At 57.0% G+C, this 14,283-nt stretch overlaps 1 protein-coding gene across 1 annotated transcript; it reads right to left on the bottom strand.

Moving 5' to 3' along the window:
* Positions 1-6,590: 6,590 nt before the first annotated feature.
* On the bottom strand, positions 6,591-13,069 carry TNFRSF13B (TNF receptor superfamily member 13B). Its single transcript, XM_075719287.1, has 5 exons — positions 12,952-13,069; positions 10,541-10,681; positions 9,290-9,406; positions 8,420-8,656; positions 6,591-6,865 (listed from the first exon to the last, which is right to left on the bottom strand). Exons 2-5 carry the CDS (start codon positions 10,677-10,679, stop codon positions 6,591-6,593), a joined length of 768 nt encoding a protein of 255 aa, XP_075575402.1. The 5' UTR covers positions 10,680-10,681; positions 12,952-13,069.
* Positions 13,070-14,283: the final 1,214 nt, after the last annotated feature.

The raw sequence follows: 14,283 nt of genomic DNA, 5'->3' as shown, positions 1-14,283 counted from the left end.
TTTCTCAAAATTGCTTGTTTTGTTGTTGCTGTTTTTGGTTTGGGTTTTTTTTTTTTCCCCTGCTGCCTTCCGAAGGCATATCTATGACACTTGAAAGAACCTCAGTATTGAAAAATGTACCATCTGTTAGAAACGGCTGCTGCTGGGGGCAGCACTGAGCGACAGATCTGCTGCTATTGAGCACTTCTGCAGTGCACTCCGATTTTAAGTAAACACCACATTTTCCTGGTATGAGCTAGGCTGGTATTGGTTCCTTGTATCCTCCCACGCGTATTAACTCCTCACGTACTCTCCTCCTCCTTGCAGAATCACAGCCTCGGTGTCCGTAGCTTGCAGCTCTTGGTGCGCCAGCTTACTCTTGCTTTGTCACAAATGCAGTTTGGCTCCGTTTCTCCCCCTCCGCCGCTGTCTTTCAAAAAGCAGCTCGTTGGCTTGGCGAGGTACCGGCGGTAACGGCTGGTGTGCTCTGTCTTGCTCTCAGGAGGCTGGGCTGTGGATTGAATTGCAGCCTGTGAGAGAAACCATTCAGAACATAGAGCTTAAAGGAGCAAGAACAGCTTTGTTCTCCCTTCCTTATGGAACCTCTAGGGAGCTATGTGTACGAGTTAGGCACTGTATAGATTGGTGTAAGAGCCGCACCAAAAAGATCATTAAGCTCTGCATATGTATCCAGACAGCCGTTCTTTGACTTTACCAGTGTGGTTAAAAACATGGATGGGTCTCACCTTTTAGATTCCGTGCTCTAGAAATGAGTTACAGGTATCTAACCTGCCAGAGACAGAGGTGGAAGGCGATCCGATTAGCAGAAGAAATAGGAAGAAAATCAGGGAAGCGGATTTGTTTGGTTTTTAAATGAGGCTCTTCCAAGAGCAGCTGAACAAAAGGACGGTGGAATTGCATTCGATTTGTGCACAAACTGGAAGAGTACAAGGCAGTTTTGTACATCAAGAGATTTCTGCAACAGCTTGCAACAGGGAAGGAAGAAGGGAGAACTAATTGAAGCACCTTGAATACCAAATCAGACATAGAAAATGTACCGAACAGTGTGGGAGTTACCTAGGCAGCCTGGGTGCTGCAGAAGCGATAGCGTACTCTGGTTTTGTAACCTGTCTTTTCCCTATCATCACGCGTGAAATAATTTTTGAATTGTAATTGGGTGCTGCAAGATTTAACCTGTGCGTTCTTGTCGCAAATGAAAAAATGGCTGGAGAGACGCAGACGAATGGCGCACCCGCAGGAAAGGGGGCCCCTCCCTCCCCGAATCGGGCACGGTATCGTGCAGATGCTTGACGCCGCTTTCTGCTACCTTTTAATAATGCAGCAAGCTTGCAGAGGAGGACGAGAAATCAGCCTTTCATTATTCCCAGGGCTGCTGCAGTTGGCGTCCCCACCTTGTCCCGTTGCTGGAGGAGGAGTGCCACCGCGCGGCAGATGGGTTTGGCGGTGCGGGGATGCCTGCGCTTTGTGGTGCCGAAGTCTGAGCCTTTGGCAGCTTTTTTTTTTTTTTTTTTTTTTAAATGCTGGAGCCTGAACAAATGAATTCTGTTTTCCACTAGCACGCGCTTGGCCACCGGAGCTAATGCAGTCTGTTTTGTTAATCCTTTAGAAACAAATTGTTTAGGGACGATGCCAGCCGTATAAATCAGCCGTAATTTTTTTTTTTTTTCCCCCCACCCCTGTAAGGCTGGTGAAGAGGGCTGTGCTCTGTGCAACTGCGCCGGTGCAGATGGTTTTCAGTGGGAGATGGAGAGCGAGGTAGATTTCAGTGCTCTCGTTTCTGATTTCAAAAGCAGAATTCCTGGTGTATTAAAAGCTCTTATTATTTTCTTCCTCCTGCCATCCCACCCCCTGTGTCTCTCCCTGAATCGTACCCGGCAGGTTTCTATTTCCAGTAACAGTAAATCAGCCCAGGTTGCTCGAGGAGGAGAAAGCGTTTTCTCTCTTCTATAAAAATGGAAGAGCAGCTGCTGTCGTACGAGCAGCGCTGCCCCTCATGATGCTTTTTCTCAAGCACAGCCTTCTCTTGCGCTTCATCTCTTCAGAAGCAGCCATGCAGCTCCTGCACTGGGTTTATTCCCTGCAGAACCCGGGAGGTTTCTCTGTGCAGAACTCTCTTAATGTCACCTTTAGGAAAACACCGGCCACAAAGCGCCTTGCGGTGCAGCGAGATGCTAACGAATGGCTGATGAGGTTGTGCCTCCCTAATGTGCTGGCAGAGAGGGGCGCGAGGCTGCCTCCTCCGTGAGGGATGACTGCGCCGCTGCAGCTGCTGACCTGCGTTTCGGGGAGCAGTTTGGGGTTGACTTGTTTATTTTGAGGTACGGTTCTGTATCGGCGCAGCTTGGTCTGTCGCGAGGGAGCCTGTGCAGAAATGACTGAAAACACAGGCTGGTGCAGTGATGCAGGCTCACGTTGGAGTGTGCGTTCTGTTATCTGCCAGCAATGAATGCGGCTCTACATGGGGCACAAAAATAGCCAGAAAGTGGCTTTTGGTGTAATACTTTCTTGTCCCTCAGCCACTTGACCACAGCAAAAGCTGTACTTGATGCTGGTACCTAACAAAAACCTGAGCAAAAGCAGAAATGTGAGAATTTATTAACCCCCCAGGGGGATGCTCTTGCTCCAAATCAATGCCCTTAATTCCATGTAGTTTTAACTTGTCCCAGCTGTAACTGTTTGTGTCCCACACTGACCGTGTCCTGCTAATATTCGAAGTGATGTCTCCAGGTGTGCTCCGTCAGAGCTGTTGGCCAGAGGCTGCAAATGTGATACCAAATCCATCGATTCCTCTTGGCTCTCCGGCTTCTAAGGGTTGTATCTGGGAGCCTGTGTATTCTCACTGCTGATTTGTTCAAGTTGCTCCCTGTTACCTTTTCTTTTATATGCTGATAACAGTAGTCGCATTCCCCAAAGGCGGGGAGGGCACGTCTGTGAGGGTGAGGAGTGTGAGGGTGAGGAGCGCTCCCCTCTCGCCTGTCGGGGCAGGAGGGAAGGACTTGGCTTCTGGTGACGCCATTTTCCCCAGTTTCTGGGATGCAAATGGTGCTGGCTGCTGTGGGGTGTTGCTGCTTCCTCCATCTACTGCGGCGAGCGGTGGAGAACCTGGAGAAGCGCGGCGCAGCAGCCTGGGCAGCGTGGCGGCGGGAGGGACAGCCCCAGCCCAACGCCAGCTCTGCCTGGGTGCAAGAAGGCAAGCGGCCTCCTGGGCAAGCTGGAGCAGGAGCTGCCGCTTGCCAGGGCCGCGCAGGGTGAGCTCTCGTGCTAGCTGGCATAAACGCTTTCCTAAAAGCTTTCTCGTTTGAATAATTGATGCCTCTTGATCCTCAAGAGACGCCCTAATTGCAAAACTGGTGGCACGTGTTCGGTTATTTCTATCCCATTTTTGAATAAGGTTGTGAATCTCCTCGCACAAGTAGCGTGGCCGGGGGTTCCCACGGGTGATGAGCGCCGGTCCCCGGAGGCGACACACGAATGTCCGCAGGGCACCGCAGCCGGGCTGAAGCCGCGCGTCCCTGGCGCTGCCCGCCGGAGCTCCGTGCGGGGAAGGGGCAGCGTGACGAGGCGCCGCGTCTGCTTACGAGGGTTTTCCTTCTCCCGGAGCCCCCGTCCTCGCTGGGAAGCGCTCGGGCAGAGCGGGGCGTGGGGCTGGGGGCTTTCCTAGCCCTGGTGCTGGGGGGGACGTGCTGGCGCTGCCCCGGGGCAAGTGCAAAACCCCCGTCACCCTGCGGAGGCTGAGGGGGGGAGGCTGAGGGGAGGGGAAGCCAAGAAGAGGAAGAGAGGCAGCGCTTTCGGTGCTGGGGGGCCAGGAGGGCGAGGCGGGGGCCCAGCCCGCATGGGAGGTCGGGCAGGCGGGAGGCCAGGAGGGAGCGGGAGGCTCAGGGAGAGTGGAGGACGTGGTGCTGCAGGAGGCTCAGGGAGAGCGGAGGACGTGGTGCTGCAGGAGGCTCAGGGAGAGCGGAGGACGTGGTGCTGCAGGAGGCTCAGGGAGAGCGGAGGACGTGGTGCTGCAGGAGGCTCAGGGAGAGCGGAGGACGTGGTGCTGCAGGAGGCCGTAGAGCGAGCGGGACGCTGAGCAGCAGGGGAGGGCGCGGAGAGGCCAAAAGGCTTTGGGAGGGTGAGCGTGAACAGGAGCCGGACAGAGAACAGGGGCAGGGCAACAGGCTGAGCGGGGTGGAAGAGGAGTGTGAGGATGAGCAGGAGCAGAGGCTGAGCAAGAATGCAAGTGGAGGCTCTCGGGGAGGCTAAAGGGTGTAGGACATGAAAGGCAGAGCAAGAGCAGATGCCAAAAGACAGTGGGAGGGCAAGAAAGAGTAAGGCTGAGCTGGAACAGAAACCGAGAGACTGGGGGAAGCTGATGTAGAGATTAACCTACACAAAGACGCAGGCGAAGAGAAGTTGAGGCTGAGCAGGGGTGGGAGGCTGAGGAAGAGTTGAGGCTGAGAATGTGTGTAGGCCAAGGTGGCTTCTGGGGCTGAAAGACTTTTGGAGGTTTAGAGGAATTGGGATGCTTAGATGTCACAGGATTTGGGGCCGTGGTGTCGGACGCTATGGGAGCTGAGGCTGTGGGGCAGGAGGCCGCAGGAGCGGAGACCACGGGAGCTGATGCTGTGAGAGCAGAGGGCACTGGAGCAGATTCCACAGGAGGGAAACAGCAGGAGCTAAGGCCATGGAAGACGACGCTTATGGAGTTGGACGGCCAGGAGGGAGCGGGAGGCCAAGAGGGTCTTCAGGTTGAGAGAATGGGACGTAGAGGAGGTATGGGGGGGCGAGAGGCCCGGGGCTGTGGGTGCCGAGAGAGGGTGGGAGGTGATGAGAGGCGCAGCGGGGGGCGGCCCAGCCAGCGCAGGCTGTCGCCGTACCCTGCCCGCGGCTTGCTCGTGGCCGGGGTCTGTGTTTTGTTGTCCGCACACATGGGACAAGCCCTTACCAAGCCCTTGCTCTCCCCATCGCACCGTGGTGGCCTTCAGGGCTCGCCCATCGTGTTTCGGAGACCCATCCGAGTAAAACAAGATTTTGGTTTTGAAAAGGCTTATTTTCTCCCCTCGGACGCAAATGCAGCACAGTACAAAACTCATCCCTCGTGCTACTGCGGGATGAGGGCTCTGCTAAACAGAGGGAAGAGATGAAAGACAGCGTGGAAGGATAAGGAGATGGAGAATTGTCAGGTTGGTTCCTGGAGCAATTCAAGACAGCAAAACTTCGCCCCACGTACCAGCTGTTGGACCAACATGTGGGCTCTTAGTCCTCATCTTAAACCACCCTTGCGCTTTCTAGTTCTAACGGGTTTCATGTGGTCCTAACGCCTTTCTGCTTTGTGACCGGACAACACTCACGGCACTGGCTTTGTCATGGTCAATCTCCAGGCGGTGCTTTCTTTCGTGATAACAAAACATTGACATTTAAAGAAATACATAATATGGAGGGGACAGAGTCTGTTACAACTGTCTGCTCATGCTTTCTCCAGCTGTCTACTTCCCCAGCACCAATTTGTGCGTATATTGGCTCATGTTTATTCTTCCAGGTTTGAAGCTCCAGTTTGAGGAAGTGGAGGGGATGAGCTCCTAGCAGGAGTGATTTCTCACCAAGCAAAAAATTCTTACGCTCTCCTTCAGCGAAAACGAGAACCCACATTTTTCCGTAGTAGCTTTCAAAGCCAGGTCAGAGAAAAATCTTCCCTTAAAGCAGCTGTATCTCTAGCTGGTTCATCCCTTTTACCAGCTATTTTGAGTAACCCAGACCAGATGCACATAAATCCAGTCTTTTAGAAAGTTCTCAGCCTTGGATGAGTTTTCATATTTAAACCCAGTTGCATTGGGGATTTTGGTGCCTGTCCCAGCTCCTCCCGTGCAGCATGGTGTCCTGTCACAAGGCAAAGCCTTGCCATCACCCACAACCTGTCCTCCCCTCCCAGGCAGTGTTGAAAGCTGGCAGTGGAGCTTTCCACGTTGCGTCTTACCAAATATTCTGTCCTGCAAAGAAACTTCTGTTAAAGTCAGAAAACGTGCCACTCTTGAGAACGTGGCAGTGGCATTCAGTGGACATTATAACTTCCATGAGTAACTTCTTGGGTCTGAGTCCATGTCTGAGATGCTTACAGCTCTGCTTGTGAACGGCTTGTGTTACACGGTAGAGTTTTCAAGCGGGGAAAGGTGTGCTCTCCGTGGGGACCGGCGGACACCCCAGTCTGATCCTGGCTCTGCATCAACACCCTTTGCAGAGACAAAGTGGTGCTGATGGTGGAACCAGGATGAAAAGCCCCAGTGAGACATCGCTCCCAAGGACTGGGATGCACGGAGGGGTCGGCAGAGGTCAGGTCAGAGGATGAAGACACTGCTAAATGGGAAGCGACTTCTATCACTGGGAGTGCACAAGAATAATGAGAATTTCATTCCCTGAGTAGAAGAAAACAGCACTGTTTGTAACCTACAGCACTGTCTGTAACCTACAGCCCTTGGGCAAAGACTGCGCCAGGTCTGCTGGTCCTGGCAGAAGCTGGTACAGTCACTGGAAACGGAGCATGAAGCAGCTGTGTTTTAGGGGCAGAGGGAGCATCCCTCCTTTCTGATCCTGTGCAGGAACATTCGCTACGGTCATGCCATGAGCGTCTTCTCTTGTGAAGGAGAACAGATGATTTTGAAGTGGCCATCATCAGGGCTGGGAATGGCCCCAGCGCTTCCCGTGCTGCATATCCCCGTGTGAGAGGGAGCAGCTCTTTCCCCTATATGGTAGGAGGTGCTGTGGCATGATTTGGTCTCTTGTACAGCAGAGCCGTGTCCAGGGAAGCAGAAGCCACAGGTTTCCACCGGCTCTGGGACCCTGCTGCCGGTGGATCCATCACCAACGCTGCCCGCTTCCACCAGACGATCTGCAAATAAACAATGTGTATTAGCGTAAGCGTTTTTAGGAGCATCTTTTGCCCAAGAAATGCTTTGCAGTGCTGCACTAGAGCCTATAAAGAGCCGGTCCTGGAACTGGGGAGGACATCCACCTCCTCTTTGGAGGATCCACCTCCGCTTTGATGAAGCCCACAGCACTGTGCGTTGTATGTAACACACTGCCTACGTGCTCACGCCTGGTCCTGCCGCCCTGGGAGGTGAGATCTGAGGGGGAAAATGGAAAGTGCCTTGAACAGGAAAGGCTGGAAGTTTAGCACTTAAACCGCTTGTAATATTTATAACGTTACAGGTAGGCTGTCTTTTCGTTAAATGCCGCTTTTGGAGCAAACGCGACGGTGCGGCGCTGTGCAAGCTGGCAGAGCCCCAGCGAGTGCAGCGTGGCAGGCGGGCTGCCCGCAGCCGCTTCAAGAGACCCGTGACGCTCCGCGGGCCGAATGCTGGCTGGCGAAGGGCTCTGCTCCATCATCTGAGATCTGATAAGCAAGGTTAGGCTAGGGGTATTAAAAAGCACACAGTAAATCTTTTTGAACCTGGTGGCCTCCCTTAAAAGTGAACGTTCAATGCCACCGTGTCCTTCGACCAAAGCAGATAGGAATGGCTTGAATCACAGTTCGTCCAAGCCGCACGCCAGCTCGTGGGCTTTTTCTCTGTGATTCTTTACATCCAGCATGACTGGCTTTGAAGTGTATGTATATAAAAATGTATGGGTATACACAAAACCAAGTTCACAGGTTCAATCCCTGCTTACTGCAGGGGGGTTGGGCTCGATGATCTCTCAAGGTCCCTTCCAACCCAAAGCATTCTATGATTCTATGAAATAGGTAGACAGACCTTTTTATTTTTAAAGGCAGGGGAGGAGTGGAGGAGGGAGAATGAAAACATCTTTTCTACGTTGACTTACTGCACGTTATCCTTTCCCTATCTTTTCTCCCTAAAGCAAAGACTTGTGAAGCCCCTCTTGTTCCAGGGCTAAAGCTTCAGGCTTTGCTGCTGCAAGATAATTCAGCAGACTGGCTGCATCAGTCGCCTGTTTGGAGGAGCAAGTAGCCTGTGTTACCACGGTTCTTGCCAGGCAGCAGTTCACCCCAAAGCAGCCCCAGCTCTGCCCCGGGTGAAGGAACCCAGAGCTGCAATTGCCACGAAAGCCCTGGGTCTTCCACGGGCAGGTGGTTCATTTTGGGAGAGTGTTGGCTTTTTGCAACTCCTCCTCCCCACGGCTCAACCTCTGCCTGGAGGCTGGAGAGCTGCTGGTTGACGGTGCAGCTCCAGCCCCGGCGTGGCAGCGGGAAGCTGTGCCTGTGACTTTGCAAGAGAGCGACTGAGAAGGGGGTTGCGATGGAGAATCCGGGCATGAGGATTCAGTCCTGCTCCTCTTCCAGGCTCAGACTGAACCGCCTTGCACGTCGTTTGCTTTCTCTCCCTACCGCTCTTACGAACTGGCTCTGCTTTCTGTCCCTCGCAGCGGTACCCGGGACCCCGTCCACCACGCGCTCCCCGCTTCTCCCAGCGCAGCCAGCACTCACCTTTGGAGGAGTCCTCCCTGCGGTGGCAGGTCCCAGCGCTGGCTTGGCAGGAGACCACCTCTCCCTTCCTCCGCAGGTGGGTCCAGCCCAGGAGCAGGGAGCAGATGAGGGCGCAGAGGCAGAGCCCCAGCAGCAGGTACACCACCAGCCACGGCTCCTGCTCCGCGCACGCCTTCTGCTCAGGCGAGGCCGTGACCAGGGCGGCCGGCGGCGGGGGGGTGGCCACCAAGGCACCCGCTGTGGGCCAGGCAGAGATGGGTGTGCTTAGAAACCCCCCGGGCATGTGCTTCACGCTATTGACTTTTTGACGGGGAAAGGGGGTTGCTAATGGCACTTGCGCCCTCCGCTTGGAAAGAATTTGAAAGCAGCCGTGCACCTCCTCTGTTTGCTTGCGTTTCCCTTCCATGGCGAGGTAGAGGAGATCCCTTCCCCCGCCCCATTCCCACCTTCTCCAGCAATCACGTCTCAACCCCAATGTGGGAATTGCAGATCTCAGGGAAAATAACCCATCCCCTCCCGTTCCCCCTCCCCGAGGGCTGGAGGCAGCTCAGCAAGGTGGGAAACGCGACTGCCGATCCTGCCGCTGGCTGGTAGAGCCGAAGGACAGGGCTGTAAAACACGCGGAAGGGAAAACGCACTGTACGATGGAGTTGTATGATGGAGAAAACAGGAGAGAGGCCGGTACCCCGTCTCTTTTCCCCGGTGCTGGTGCAACGGCAGCGCACGAGCACACAACCCCCCAGGAGGAAGGGAGGGGGGTTTGCTGCCCCTTCCCTAGCTTCGGTCCCGTAACCTGGCTCCTCTTCCAACCCAGCCCCAGGGGGTCCTGCCCCGCATCCCCGCTCTGCCTGCCCTTGCGCGCGGCCTTACTTTCGCAGGACAGGGCGCATTGCTTCGGGTGCTGCCCGCAGATCGTGGTGCAGTTGATGCATTTTTTCAGGAGCTTGTCGTAGTAGAAGCCGGCTCTCCTGTTGCAGTCCATGGACTCTGCGGGAGGGGAGGGAGACGAACACGGTGTCCTGAGCGTTTTCCTCCCCTGTCACTTGAGCACGAGGCTCCCAAACCCTTGCCCTCCCACCACCCCGGTGCCTGGTTTCATGCGAGGGGGAGCCTGCAACCGCTCTGAACAAGCTCATGGCTCCAACGGGCGCAGGGCGAGACCTACACGCTGCTACAAGTGTTGACAGCCTCTCCAGGGCTGGCAGGGTGACAGATCCATGGGATTTGCGGTGGTGTTTGGCCATACGATGAATACTGGGGAAAGGTATCTGCTGGCAGCTGCGTGGGGAGGGGGTGGTACGCAGGCAGGGGTGTGCAGCCGTACCCACCTGCGGCAGGGAGCTCCTGCTTGCTGCTCTTAGAGCTGCTGCTGCTGCTGCCCTGGGGCTTGCACAGCTTTTTGGGACACACCAAAACCTGCCTGAGCGCTGGCTCCGGACCCTGGGGATGGCATCACCTATCCTCAACGGGGAGACGTGACTTGTCGCTGCGTGCAGCCCTGCCGCTGCGTGCAGCCCTGCCGCAGGGCTGGGTCCCCTGTGCCCTAGGACAGGGTGCAGCACTCCTAGACCACGGCTCGCTGGGGAGGGAAGGGGCCACGCGCAGGGTTGTGTACAGCGTTTGGGTGCAAAGTGCATCTATCTCTTTTCCTCCTCCTCAACCTGTTATCACTGCACCTTGGTGCCTGCCCCAGCACAGGGCTCGCAGTCCAGCCTTGCAGACGTACAGCTTGAGTTTATAATTATCCACAGCAACTGAACCTGACGTATCTCGAGGCCCTGCCTTTGGAGGGTGAGGTGTCACCGATGGGGGAGATACGAGCGTTGTGTTCCAGCTCTGGGAAGGCTCCCTGTGACCCCAGAAAGGAGAGGTACAGAGGCGTGGACAACTTGATCCTGGTCTGTGCTGAGCTCTTGCCAGACCCAGCCCATCGCTGGGAAGCTGTCATGTTCCCCAGCGTTTTTGGCTTGAAGCTCTGCTAAAGCTGCGCTGGCTCGGTGCCTGCCCTGTGCTTCATCCCAGGGCCTGATTTCCTCTCCCAGCTTTGCCCCATCGCTGCCTGCTCGGTCCAAGGAACGGCCCCGCGGGCTGCGGCCCCGCGATCGGCCGCCCGGCACTCACCGCACAGGGCAGCACACCTCCTCACTGTGGGCCGGCCGCATACGAGGCTGCAGGGGATGCACTGGCAGACGAGGGTGTCCCAGTACTGCTGATCGGTGCAGTTGTTCATGGCATCCCACCTGACGTGTGTCCCATCCATGGCTGCAGAACGGGAGGCAAGTAGGTACGGGGTAGCCCTGCGGCCACCTCGTCCCTTTGCTAGGGCTGGGATTCCTTGCAGGGCGATGCCCGGCTGTGCCCCAGCCCCCTCTGGTCCTAGGCTTGGGCAAGAGCATACAGCAAAATCTGGCTTAGCAAACTCTTCCAATTATAACCCTACGTGAGCGTGTCCTGTGCTGGTCCCTGGGGACGTGCAGGGAGACCACCCTGGCTCATAGGCGGCCCTGCGCTGCGCCCTGAGGGTCTGGGGACACGCAAAACTGCCTGCGGGAGTAAAAGTAGTGGGAACTGCTCCTGTCCTTATATGCTTTTCTGAGAAAACCGGAAATATGACCAGAATGACCACTGGCAACATCTTCTGAAACAATTTTTAATTCTGGAAACTTCTGAATTCCTCTGTGGTGTCAGGGCGGTTCGTGCCATCCTGTGTGTAATTTCTGACATCTCCCTTTGCTGTTCTGGCATCATAACGAAACCTGATTTTGATGTGTAAAACTCCCCTGAGCAGCAGAAGGAGGAACGTCTGTCTGGGAGAGCTTTAAGCACCGGTTTAACCAGCACCAGCTGGGATGCCCGGAGGTGGACGTGCTCTTGTCCCCGCGAGGAGCCGTTCGCCCCATCCTCCTCTGCCTGCGTGGGCTGGATGCGATGCCAAAGGCACAGGAGCAGGGCATCGGCAGCATCCCTCAGCAGCACAAAAAACTAGCTGACGACTTAAAATTTTAAAAATTAGCTCGCTAATAAGCACTTAACTTATTAGCAGCTGAAATATTTGTGTGTGTCCCCACCTTTGGGTGCTGCGTGTCTCTGTCTGCAGCCTCAGCTGTGCCACCGCAGGGTTTGGAGGTGGCCCAAGTGATGGTCTCAGTCCCTGGCCGTGCCCCTGCTGACCCCCCCACTGCTCAGCGGTACCTGCCAGCGTGCCGTGCCGTGCCGTACGCGGGGTCTGCGGCAAGCGTGACCGAGCAACTGCAGGAAGCGCTAACCCAGCACGCGGCCGCGGTGGAAATGTGCCGTTTGCGGACCGAGAGGGCTCGTGGGTGACCGCATCCCTCTGCGGAGCCGCGCTGGGCAGCTGCAGCTGTTTCCTGCCGGTGCTGACGGGACCCGAAAGCTTTAAAACTCCCCGATGCCGCAGCACGGCGCTGGCCTCTGCGTGCCCAAAGGCTGCCACATTGCCTCGGCCAGAGCCTCTGCGCTGCAGCCATTGCAAAGCCAAACTTTGATTTTTATACAGAACCCCCCTGTACTCTGGGGGGGATCTCTCCTTCTCTCTCTCTAGTACTTGGGAGCGTGCAGCTGTCGGGCACTTTGCATGTCCGTCTGTCCTGCCGTTGCCCGTGCAGCACCTTCCCTGCAGAGGGGCTGAGGGCAGGCTTCCTCCGCTGCCTGCTGTGAACCAGCTCCTACCTGGGGCAGCACACGTAAAACTCTCCCATTCGCAGGGATAAATCCACTCTGCACAGGGATGCTGGCCTTACAGTCCCAGTTGTTCAATTAACATTGCTATAAAATTAAATAATTGCTTTCTATCAAGCTGATTGAAGACAATCCCCAGGGCTGAGCGAGGCTCAGGCCGGTGCGCTCCTCAGATGCTCTTTGAAGATATTTTGTACCCAAAGAGAAGAGAAGACCCCCACGGATGGCGGCGAGCCCTGCAGATGGCGGCGAGCCCTGCGGATGGCAGGGAGCCGGGCCACCCTTGAGCTATGGTGGGGTTCCACTGGGATAACCACATGGGAAACGGAGATTTGGGGCTGTGTCTAAGCCGGGGGGCTGCAGGCTGGGTGGCGCCTTCCCCGCTGCTGCTGTGCCGAGAGGGCAGGTCTGAGCTGGGTCTTTGGCCCCATCCAGGAAAAATCCTGCCCGATGGCTGAGCTCCCCTCCCCGGGAAGCCCCGGGGTGCACGTGGTGCCCCCAGCACGGCGCAGCCGGGCTTCGCAGCCGTGCATTTTTCAGCAGAGCTGGGTGCGTCTCTGCCTCTGCACCCACCAGGGCCCAGCACCCCGAATTCCCCTGTAGACCCCTCATCCAAAGCATTAAATGACCAAATTTCATCTCCAGCCCCATGGCACTGACCGCCTTCAGCAGGATGGAAGCCCTTTGTGGTGGCTCCGCTCCTGCAGCGAGAGCCTGGGGAGACCGTCCGCTCCCTGCCAGCGCGCTGGAAATGTCGCCGTGGCCCCGAGCCCTGGCGCGGACAAGCCCCTCAGCCCCATCTCCCCGCGCAGCCCCTCCGTGGGGTAACTCACGTTTGACTCTCCCGCGGCGTCTAGTCCCCCTCGGCTCCTGCCATTGCACTGCGAGCTCCAGCCCCGAGCCCGCGCATTGCTCGGGAGGTTTATTATTAGAGATAGATTTGATTAATGCCTGGGCCGCGCGCTTCCTGGGGTTTCCCCTTATCCCTTCGATGCAAATCGGCCACACGCGCAGCGCATTGCATTGGCTCCCCGGGCGTCCCTGGGCTGCCGGGGCTGGGGGCCGGCGAGGGAGGCACCCTGCGGGGCGTCGTGCCACGGGCGCGGGGAGCGGGCGGCTCTCCTGGGCCACGTTGCAGAGGCGCTTGCAAGGGTGGGGGCTCTGCGGCACCCGCCCTTGCGTTGCCTGGCTGCGATGGGATGTTTGCTTCTGCAGAGAAGGATGTTTTGCTCTGTAGAGGAGGCAGCCCGGGTCGGGAGAGCTGGCGGGCAACCCTGTGGGTTATTGCTTTCCCCGGCTTTGCCGAGAAGGAGCAGCGATGTCAGAGCAAGAGGCCGTGCAGCCACGGGGGATGCCACCGCGTGGGGCTGCAGGTGGAGAGGAGCAAGTCCCCCTCGCTGGGGCTCTGTCACAACCGCAGAGCCCCGCGGGCAGCATCCCGCCGACGCCGAGGGCCGGCAGCCCTTGCCTGCCGGAGCAGCCACGGCTTACCCTGCCTCCGGCCGGGACCGAGAATCGCCCTGTGCACCCATCCTTTCCCTGTCCGCAGGATGGTCAGCCCACACCACCGGCATGTAAAGCATCTCATGGGCCCCAATAAGACGCTTTAAAAGCTGCTTTTCTCCAGTGCATCCATGCCTCGGAGGTCCCGGCTGGGCTCGGGCCCGGCGCTGCCCTCGCTGCTGGCAGTGGAGGTGCACGAAGCATTAATAACACAGCTTGGTTTTCACAGAGGAAAAGAGCTACCTCTGCGCTGCTGGCAGCCTCCGAGAGTATAGCTGTATACTTATTTTTAGATCTCGTCTCACCCTGCAAGTGGAATGGGCTTGACCAGCAAAGCGGCGAGGGAGCAGCCAGGCACCCCCAGCGCTGCCTCAGGGGTGGGATTCGGACCGCACCGTGCTGCCGAGAGCGTCTGCCCTCGCCCAGCCGGCGCAGGACGGAGCGGGCTGCCATCGCCGCCACGGCTGCGCTGGTGCCTCCGACCAGCAAAATACGCCGGGTAGATCTGGCCGGTGGCACGACGCTCCGTAGGGAATGCCTAGTGAAGGCAAAGCCAGGCGGTGCGGGTACTGCTTTCCTCCTTTTCCGCTGGCAGTGCATTCATTTCTGGAGGTTTCTGCCCCTTTCCCGCGGAGGTGCTGGGCAGGGCTGTGCCGCAGCCA

This window comes from Pelecanus crispus, chromosome 11 (genome assembly GCF_030463565.1).
Source record: "Pelecanus crispus isolate bPelCri1 chromosome 11, bPelCri1.pri, whole genome shotgun sequence".
Lineage (NCBI taxonomy): Eukaryota > Metazoa > Chordata > Aves > Pelecaniformes > Pelecanidae > Pelecanus > Pelecanus crispus.
The sequence above is the reverse complement of the archived record's forward strand: the minus strand, read 5'-3'. Positions and strand labels throughout refer to the sequence as shown.

Excerpts from the sequence above, each read along its gene's own strand:
- TNFRSF13B (XM_075719287.1), bottom strand. The coding sequence starts at position 10,679 with ATGGATGGGACACACGTCAGGTGGGATGCCATGAACAACTGCACCGAT. Across the intron at positions 9,407-10,540 it reads GAGGTGTGCTGCCCTGTGCG|AGTCCATGGACTGCAACAGG; the intron begins GTGAGTGCCGGG and ends CCCCTCCCGCAG. Across the intron at positions 8,657-9,289 it reads ATGCGCCCTGTCCTGCGAAA|CGGGTGCCTTGGTGGCCACC; the intron begins GTAAGGCCGCGC and ends CCTGGCCCACAG.